This window comes from Bombina bombina, chromosome 4, assembly GCF_027579735.1.
Source record: "Bombina bombina isolate aBomBom1 chromosome 4, aBomBom1.pri, whole genome shotgun sequence".
Taxonomy (NCBI): domain Eukaryota; kingdom Metazoa; phylum Chordata; class Amphibia; order Anura; family Bombinatoridae; genus Bombina; species Bombina bombina.
The window spans coordinates 461,286,590-461,297,575 of NC_069502.1; the positions used below are offsets into that span (position 1 = coordinate 461,286,590).

Genomic DNA, 10,986 nt, shown 5'->3' on the forward strand with positions numbered 1-10,986 from the left:
GCAGGGCCTAATAAGTGCAAATGCTGATGAAGCTTTTCAGTCTAATATGAAAAAGTAACATATGATGCAAAGCAATGCATGTGCTAACTAGCCAGTCAATGCAATATGTGCAGAGCAGCGTGTGTGTGCTACCCCAAACTACATTAGCCATGTTTAAGCTTTAATAGCCTCAACAGTATAAAGGGATCCCCACTACACAAAAACAGCTTTCCAACGTTACTGTAACAGCTCGTCTCTAGAATCATACACTCTTTCTCCAAAACCTTTAAACTGTCACCCAAGACTGTAGTAACAAAATTGCTCTCAATAAATATATATATATATATATATATATATATATATATATATATATATATATACACACACACATATATATAGTGGGTGTTTCCAGAAAACATTTGAAAAAGTATTTCCAAAATTGCACAGAATAAAACATCAGGGATCCAGATCACAGTTTGGGTAACACTACTTTTCAGAATATCTGTGCAGTCATTAGAAAGAAAAAAAAGATGCATTATTCTCACATAAAATATGCAGATACCTGTACCTCTAAAAGTATCATATATAAGCAGCAACTACTTGTAAGTTAAGCATTATATGTATATCTGCAGACATCTACACTACAGAGCTGTACAGAATAAGCAACCTGCTGAGCTTTGATATACAACATGCCCAGAGCAAGCTGCACTGAGTATATTATACCAAGCAGGATGAAGGAAAGTGTCATTGTGTCACACACTCGTGGGAAATGCTGAGAGCACACCTGGTGAGGACACCTCTCTGTGACTGACCACTACTACCCGGGCTGTGACCCTGCAACTAGATAGTAGCTACATCTCTGATGTGACATGGCACAGTCCCCAGCATATATCAGAATTCATATTAATAACAAATATTTGTTTATAAAAATACAAATGTAAGGGATCCTGTTAAAAAGGAACGTGCGGGGAGGAGGGTGGAATCCGGTGTGAATTCGGAAGCTCATGCAAGAGATGGAGCAAATAAAGTTTTTTTTCTTGCTTGGGTTTTGACAGCAAAGGGACGTCCCGTTTCTTTTCTGCGCCCTCCAGCTGCTCTGCTTCCGACCTGCTGGTATTGTGTGCATGACAGGGGTATCTACCCAGTCTTTTCTCCCGAGGTTGTAGAGACGCTGGTTTTTGGTGGAATGAGGGGAGGGTGAGTACATGGGATTAATATTAAGTTACAATTAAGAAAAAAATAATATATATATATGTGTGTGTGTATATATATATATATATATATATATATATATATATATATACATATACACGCACACACATATAAGTGTGTGTGCGTAAATGCGCAGGTGGGTTCGCTAGGCGTCCACACAGGCACACATAGTTTATTACTTCACTAGAGACACATCATTGTCAGAATAAAGTGCATTTCTAACATAACCTATAGCCCCCTGGGATCTACACTGTGAGGCAGCACCTGGCAATAGTAGGAGTATACAGGTATAAACTCCATGTTGTTTCAGGCTACAGTCATCTTCTTGGCACATAGACTGGTGATAGTATGTACTGCACCCAGCTTCTATCTGGCATGGGCTGAAAGTCATCACCGCCCCCAGAGCCCAGGATGAGGGACAATGACGATGGATAAATGGAGGCGCTGAAATGGACAGCTCCATATTGGAGGTCATTAACTAGAAAATGGGTGGCATGAGAAGCCGAATGGCACCATCAGGAGACTTGCAGAGGGTCTGAATCAAGGTGGAGGGTGAAGATTTCCCAGCAGCCTCAAAGCCTTTCCTTCTTCTCCATGTCCACAAACATGCACAGCCAAAAGTGCTTACAAATCAGGGAGGAAAGTGTGAGCTGGAGAGCAACCACTTCCACCTTATACTCCGGAGGGAGACTTGTCCGACACCCCCTTCAGGACCTCGTCTATTCTGTCATCTTCAATAACAACTGGGGAGAGGGAGAGACACAAGGGGTTTGGGTCTGGAGGCAAGAATATTGTGTACAGACTGTAGAATAATCAGGAGAGGCGGGAAGGGGGAGTAGTGAGAATGGGGGAAGTGAGAAGAGAAGATGAGCTGGTGAGGTAGTATGAAAATCAGTCAAACAATGTGCAATAAGAGAGAACATTTGAAACGAAAAACAGCCATTCCACACACAATTCTTTAAAACAGACTCGTCCAACCGAACATCAGGTAGCTCCCCTACATCTCCACATTAATATTTATGTCTAAACCATGGAGGTGTAGTGCAGCCTTTCCACTAGTGCTGCATGTCATCACTAGTTGCTTAAGTGCAACACATTGTTACATAATGGTATTATGAAACATTTGGTGGTGATTGTATATGTAAGTACTCTTCTACACCTCAACACTTGCAACACACAAATCTATTATACATTGCAGTTCGTCTGGTGCACTTTAGAAGGAACCAACATACAGTATATGTTTTTGAATACGTGCATATATGCAGGTTTGGGACTTTTATGAAAGTATAACCAATGTAGTTTTTCCTGCTAAAATAAAGATCATTTATTTAAAAAGAATTATATCTATTTTGATTAGCAGTTTTAAGAGTGCACTGGGAATGAAAATAAATATTGACAAATAACATTTCATTTCAAAAAGTTGGACTCTCCTGTTTTAATACAATTTTGAAACACAGAACTAAACACACACACACAAAGACATACAATGCAATGGAAGATTGTTCAATTTATTTGATCAGAGTATAATAGTGCATATTTCATCTTCTCTTAGAACAAGCTATTGAGAATTATTGTTTCTCAGTTGAGCACCAATACATCAACTATTTGTGTTCAAACAGAAATGAAAATAGCACTTATTACTTGTTATAGCAGGAAATACACAACTTTCAACTCATAGATTTCAGCACCATGGACAGAGAATCTGAAAGCATGGACTGCAGTAGATGGATACCGTCAAGTAAATAGATTTGTAATATACTGGCTAGATGCCCATTGAATCTGCCTGTACATTTGTGATTTATCATTTATAGTATGTGGTTTTATAAATCAAATTACAATAATTACATTAACAAACACAATTAAAAGGTTATAAAAGAAAATATCTGAAGCAGCATATTTTATATTTCTATCAGCTATTTGTGTCTTCTTATTTAGTGTTACTGCCATACAAGGTGTTGCATGTGCGGTGAACGTGGATTTCATGGTGAATGCTATCTTCCACTTATGCTCTTCACGATCTATGGAGATGTATGTGAGTTTAGTGTGTGTTTGTGTATGTTTCATTCCATGATGGTGTCTCTGAAAAAAAAGTCTTACTATTTCATGCAAGTCTGCCATAGCATATTGTTTATTAGATACATGCAATATTTTTGTGTCAATACCTACGTGAAACTCTCGTACTTTATTTGTTTGAAAAAATAAAACCATTTAATAACCTGCATTTTGAATTAAAGGGTTAATTTTCTTTTAACATTTTTGGTTAATCTTAGTGTGTATTGCTATTTTCATGAAAATGTATATACATGTATAGTTAGCTATATATGTTCATTTTGATATATGTACCTGCTTACATTTTATGTGTATGTATATACGGATATGGAGACACATTATCTATCTACCTACCTACCTATCTATCAAACACATTAAACATATATATTTGCATATATGAACATGTATACATACACATATATGAAGCCATATAAGAGGGGGGGTGTATGTTGTTTTTGTACCTGTATATATTCACCTGTTCATACCTATACATGTCCATTTGCCTATCTATCTATCTATCTATCTATCTATCTATCTATCTATCTATCTATCTATCTATCTATCTATCTATCTATCTATCTATCTATCTATCTATCTATCTATCTATCTATCTATCTATCTATCTATCACAATCCTCAAGTGATTCACGTAAAAATTAGCAATATTCAAATGAATGTGTACATTATAACAGCTACAAGTTTGTGCAATATATATATATATATATATATATATCTCCTTCATAACTCATGCAGCTTGTAATGTATACGTTCATTTGAATAGTTAATCTTTATATGGATGTGTATGTAAAGGTCTCACTTAGGGACTACTATAATGTAAACAAGATAAATACACGCTATATGGGAAAATGATCATATCTGCATAACCATCCATAAATACAATGAGCAGCCCAATATATCTTGTAGCACTAATAATGCTCTCAAATGCGACATAGACCGGTAAAATATCATAAGCATCCCAGGCTCAGTTAACTATTTGGCTGCCAAAATGGTTCCATGAATCGAACATCAAAGCGTATCAGTTCTGTTTGGTAGCCAAAGGGTTAAATTGGACATATGCACCCCATGCCATATATGACACAAACCCCATTAGAGGCTGCAGGGGGGCGAGAACAGTAAACTGCAGAAGAGAGAATGAGAGAAAATGCAAGTGAAATAGATGAATGAATGAATGGAGACAAAAGGTTTGGGAAATGATGCAGACATCATTCTATCCAATAGGTGTTTACATCCCCCTTACCTCTCTTAGCTCTACCGATCTGCCCCAGTTTGGGGGGTCTCTTCTGCTGATTTCCCCCAAAAAAGGAACTGGTATCCTGCAGACGGCAGCTGAATGATATTTGCCCAACCTCGGCATCAGAGCCGTAATGCCCCATCTTATCCTCACTGTAGGGCAGAATTTCAGACATTGCTGCAGCAATACGATCACTGAGAACCGCTGAATTGTGTGAGGAGATCCACTGGAAGGTAAATTGCTATCCTTTTGGGTGGTGAAGGGGATCCTCCAGGGGGGTTAACACTGTGTATGGGGGTGGTCCTGGGGGATGGATAATCTGGGGACCTCTAGGGGGTAAATTAGGAGTCCAGTGGCTGGAAGAATGGAGATCTTCAATGGGATAAATCAAAGGTCCTGGGGGAAGGGGAGAAGCCAACTTGAGGTCCGGTTTCCCAGCTCCTTATGAGATGTCTGAGGAGAAGCTGAATGATTCTACATCATAAGGAGAAACACTGGCAGCAGAATGACGTCACACGAGGGGGGGCTCTGACATCAGGAGGCGAGTGCGGAATAACAATGACACTGCAGCAAAACAAGGAATCAACTTCACGGATAAGAACCCTGGAGAACAGGGGCGGGCGGGAGGAATCCTGAGGAGGAGAGGAGACTCAGGCAAAGGAGTCTAGCTGCAGATTGGAGCTCCACTCTAGGCAGGAAACATGTGACCTCCACTCAAAGTTTTTTTTTTTTTAATCAACTTTAATGTAACAAACAACCTATAGACAATCATTCTGAAACCTAAACATTTTGCAGCTTTCTTGTTTTTAATGTTCACTCACAGTGGTTTATACTGATTGTCATTTATAAGGTAACCACTGTGAGTGAACATTCAGTACAAGATTGCTGCAAAATGTACAAGGCTGAAGTTGGAATATTATTCAGTCAGCTTTTTATTCTGCAACTGATTGCAGTTTGCAAAATAAAGATTTATAAACAAAATATCTAGCATTATTTTTATTTGAAATAAAATAATACACTTTCCAAAAACCTAAACAAACTTACATTTTATAAAAAAAAATTATCTTATATTGCAATAAACAGATAGCAAACATGGCATCATTTTGATTGTTTAGAATAAGTAATTGATATTATAAAAGGGTTAAATGGACACTGTACCCAAAAATTTTCTTTCGTGATTCAGATTGAGCATGCAATTTTAAGCAACTTTCTAATTTACTCCTATTTTCATTTTTTCTTCGTTCTCTTGCTATCATTATTTGAAAAAGAAGGCATCTAAGCTTTTTTTTGGTTTCAGTACTCTGGACAGCACTTTTTTATTGGTGGATGAATTTATCCACTAATCAGCAAGGACAACCCAGGTTGTTCACCAAAAATGGGCTGGCATGTAAACTTACATTCTTGCATTTCAAATAAAGATACCAAGAGAATGAAGAAAATTTGATAATAGGAGTAAATTAGAAAGTTGCTTAAAATTTCATGCTCAATCTGAATCACAAAATAATTTTTTTAGGTACAGTGTCCTTTTAAAATCCTTTGCGCCACTCATTTATGTGTGGATATATACAAGACAAGAGCCTCTTCATGGGACAGACATGTTATCAGCCTTATCCAACGCTCTTTATGGCAAACAAATTGGTGCCAACCTTGCCCCTTTATATATTTTACCTTTTATAAATAAGTCATTGGTATTTAAAAAAGGATCAAATTCTTTGGGGAACTCATTTATGTGTGTATATATACAAGGCATGAACCCATCATAGGATAGACATGTTATCAGCCTGGCCCAGCACTTTTATGGCAAACAAATTAGTGCCAACCTTGCCACTTCACATATTTTACCTTTTCTGATTAAGTAATTGGTATTTTAAAAGGGTTAAAACTCTTTGGGTCACTAATTTCTGTGTAGATATATACAGGGCTTGAACCCCATTTATAGAATAGACATATTTTCAGCCTGACCCAATGCTTTTTAAGGTAAACAATCTGGTGCCATCCTTGCCACTTCATACATTTTACCTTTTCTGAATAAGTAACTGGTATTTTAAAAGGGTTAAAATCCTTTGGGCCACTAATTTTTGTGTGGATACATACACGGTGTGAAGCCTTTCATAGGATAAGCATGTTTTTAGCCTGGCACAGTGCTTTTTATAGCAAACAAACGTGTGCCAAACTTGCCATCTCATATATTTTACCTTTTCTGAATAAGTAACTGGTAATTTGACAGGGTTAAAATCCTTTGGGCCACTCATTTATGTGTGGATATATACAAGGCATGAACCCATCATAGGACAGACATGTTGTCAGCCTGGCCCAACCCTCTTTATGGCAAACAAATTGGTGACAACCTTGCCACTTCATATATTTTACCTTTTCTGAATAAGTGGTATTTTAAAAGGGTTAAAATCCTGTTGGCCACTCATTCCTGTGTGAATATATACAGGGCGTGAGCCCCTTTATAGCACAAACATGTTCTCAGCCTGGCTCAACGCTTTTTATGACAAACAAACTGGTGCCAACCTTGTCAAATCACATATTTTACCTTTTCTAAATACGTTACTGCTATTTTGAAAGGGTTTCTTTGCCATATAAATCTTTGGGACAGTCTGAAAACACTTGCATTGTATAAAGGGGCTCACGCCCTATATAACCACACAGAAATCAGTGGCCCAAAGGATTTTAACAATTTTAAAAAACTATTTACTTACTTGGAAAAGGTAAAATATATAAAGTGGCAAGGTTGGCACCAGTTTATTTGCAATAAATAGCGTTGGGCCAGGCTGAGAACATGTCTCTCCTATGATGGGGCTCACTCCTTGTATATATCCACACAGTAATGAGGGCCCAAAGAATGTTAACCCCTTTAAAATATCTGATTCCTTATTTAGAAAAAGGTAAAATATATGAGGTGGCAAGATTGTCACTAGTTTGCTTCAAAAAGCGCTGGGCCAGGGTGAGAACATGTTTATTCTATGGAGAGGTTCACGCCCTGTATATATCCACAAAGAAGTGAGTGATCCAAAGGCTTTTAACCCTTTTAAAATACTAGTTACTTATTCAGAAATTTAAAAATATATGAGATGGCACTATTGGCACCAGTTTGTTTGCTACAAAAAGCGTTGGGCCAGGCTGAGAACATATTTATCCTATGAAGGGGCTCACTCCCTGTATATATCCAAACAGTAAAGAGTGGCCCGAAGGATTTTAACCTATTTGAAATACCAGTTATTTATTTAGAAAAAGTCAAATATATGAAGTGGCAAGGTTGGCAATAGTATTTTTTTGCCATAGAAACCATTGGGCCAGGCTGAAAACATGTTTAACCTATGAAGGGCTTCACGCCGTGTATGTGCCAATACAGAAATTAATGGCCCAAAGGATTTTAATCCTTTTAAAATACCAGTTACTTATTCAGAAAAGGTAAAATATATGGTGTATATCAATGAGATAGGTATAGAACTGCCTTATTCATCAAATTATGGTTCCATCTATAACCCATACACTCATATTCCTTAGGGAAGTGCGGGGGTGCCCTAGTGGTTGGTATACAGTGTAATCCCAAAGAAAAAGAAAACCACTATTTGGCACACACTTAAACACATAGGTAGATCCACAGAAAGGGAGTACAAAAAATAAAACAACTTTTATTGTCAAATATTAAAATACAAACATCCTACATGGGATACGTATATATAAAAACACACATTTAAAAACAAGGTAGCACTGTCGGAGCATCTGGATTAAACACACTACTATTGTCTATTTCAAAATAAGACAATAATCGTTGAGGCTCTAAGTTTGCAAAATTAAGCAGATTCCAACACTGTCAAAGGCCCATTGTAAGATGTCCATTAAGATAGAAAAAGATCAGTAAAAAACTACTGACTATGATTTGGTGCTACCCACAAAGGTGGATGAAGGGTGGGGCTTATCAGACTATCTCTTGGTAGACAGCTGCTTACAATTATTGTGAAAAAGGTGCGACTTGCAGTGACTAAGGAATTACCAGAATTACCTGTATATCAATCACAGAGAGCACACAAATAAAGTATAACCATGTCCAGATTACTCACAGACAGGCGAACGCCTGATGCACGTTTCGCCTGGGCTTTCTTAGAGCCTCAACGGTTTTACCTATGTGTTTAAGTGTGTGCCAAATAGTGGTTTTCTTTTTTCTTTTTTGGGGAGATAATATATATGAAGTGACAAGGTTGTCACCAATTTGTCATAAAGAGCATTGGGCCAGGCTTTTAACATGGCTGTTATATGATGGGGTTCATGCCCTGTATATAGCCACACATAAATGAGTGGCCAAAAGGATTTTAACCCATTTAAAATATCAGTTACTCAAAATTATGCCATGTTTGCAATATAAGATAATTTTTTTTCCCATAAAATGTAAGTTTTATTAGGTTTTTGGAAAGTGTATTATTTTATTTAAAATAAAAATAATGCTATTTTGTTTATAAATCTTTATTTTGCAAATTGCAATCAGTTGCATTATAAGAAGCTGACTGAATAAGAAGACAACTTAAGCCTTGTACATTTTGCAGATTTATTGTACTTAAAGGGACAGTATACACTCATTTTCATATAACTGCATGTAATAGACACTACTATAAAGAATAAGATGCACAGATACTGATATAAATATCCAGTATAAAACTGTTTAAAAACTTACTTAGAAGCTGTCAGTTTTACTCTGTTGAAAAGGTAGCTGGAAAGCCCACTGTAAGTGGGAAATAAGACCCTCCCCCCCTCCCCCTTCTTTTGCATATGAAAAGACCCTTTACACAAACAGGAGCAAGCTGGAGAAGGTAGCTGACGGTATTCAAATAAAACTTTGGGGCTTGGTTAGGAGTCTGAAAATCAGAGTAATGTTATTTAAAAAATAAGCAAAACTATACATTTATTTAAAAAAAAACTTTATGGGCTATATAAATAGATTATCTACAAAACATTTATACAAAGAAAAAATGAGTGTATTATGGCCCTTTAATGTTCACTCACAGTGGTTACCTTATAAATGACAGTCAGCATAAACCACTGTGAGTGAACATTAATGTGAAAGTAGTCTTTTCCTTACCCAAAGACAGTTAAAGGGACATTACACCCATAATTTTTTTTTCATGATTTAGAAAGAGCTTGCTTTTCTAATTTACTTCTATTATCTAATATGCTTCATTCTCTTGATAGCCTTTGCTGAAAAGCATATCTAGATAGGCCCAGAAGCTGCTGATTGGAGGCTTCACATAGATGCCTCGTGTGATTGGCTCACCCATGTGCATTGCTATTTCTCCAACAAAGGATATCTGAAAAATAAAACAAATTAGATAATAGAAGTAAATTGGAAAGTTGTTTAAAATTGTATTCTCTGGCCCCTATTTATCAAGGTCTGGCGGACCTGATCCGACAGTGCGGATCAGGTCCGCCAGACTTCACTGAATACGGCGAGCAATACGCTTGCTGTATTCAGCATTGCACTAGCAGCTCACAAGAGCTGCTGGTGCAACGCCGCCCCCTGCAGACTCGATTGTTCTCGAGTACAATCGGGTTGATTTCCGGCGATGTCTGTCCGCCTGCTCAGAGCAGGCGGACAGGTAATGGAGCAGCGGTCTTTGTGACCGCTGCTTCATAACTGCTGTTTTTGGCGAGTCTGCAGGCTCGCCAGAAACACGGGGCATCAAGCTCCATTCAGAGCTTGATAGATAGGCCCCTCTATCTGTATCATGAAATAATTTTTTGGGGTTTAATGTCCCTTTAAGTATAGTACAACAAACATCCATTACAGTTGCTAACTTTATATTTTTCATACTTGTCCAGAAAAAAAGAAATTTTACATTGAAAATCGCTAACCGTTTCCTTGCTTCCTCTGCCCCCTGCTCTCTTACTGGTTTCTGAATGTTAGAACTAATAGTGTCATTAGCCGTGCTCGTTCTCGATATCCTATTTTGTGGCGCATGCGCATTGATACGAGCTCTGCTACGATATTGTTGCTAATAACTGGATTTCCTGCAGTGGTTCAAATGCGCATGCATCAATTGTGAACGTGCATCCGATAATGGATAAAATTGCAGGTTTGCCGCATGCGCATAGGAACATGTGGGCGTGAAACCAACACGCCCATGGGGGACAAATTAGATCTTTAGAATGATCATTCATCATGAATACCCCCCAAAAAAAATTAGAATGCGGGCGGAGAGTCGGCTAACCAGACGGACGGCTTTGCATGAGCAAAAATAAGTATAAAATTCAAATTTACAAAAAATCATCAATGAAAGTGCTATTGATTTAATATGATTTATGTAAACATAGATTGCGGGCTTCTCAACTTTACTTTCACTTTAAGCACAAGAAAGCTGCAAAATGTTTAGTTTTTAGAATGATTGTCTATTGTTCGTTACATTAAAGTTGATTTAAAAAAAAAAAGCAAACAAACAAAAAAAAAAGCTTTAAGTGGAGGTCACATGTTTCCTGTCTAGAGTGGAGCTCCAG

The 10,986-nt window shown here is 37.4% G+C and overlaps 1 protein-coding gene across 1 annotated transcript; it reads right to left on the bottom strand.

The window, feature by feature from the left end:
* Positions 1-779: 779 nt before the first annotated feature.
* On the bottom strand, positions 780-5,093 carry CAMK2N2 (calcium/calmodulin dependent protein kinase II inhibitor 2). Its single transcript, XM_053709061.1, has 2 exons — positions 4,498-5,093; positions 780-1,934 (listed from the first exon to the last, which is right to left on the bottom strand). Exons 1-2 carry the CDS (start codon positions 4,664-4,666, stop codon positions 1,864-1,866), a joined length of 240 nt encoding a protein of 79 aa, XP_053565036.1. The 5' UTR covers positions 4,667-5,093; the 3' UTR covers positions 780-1,863.
* Between the last annotated feature and the right edge of the window lie 5,893 nt (positions 5,094-10,986).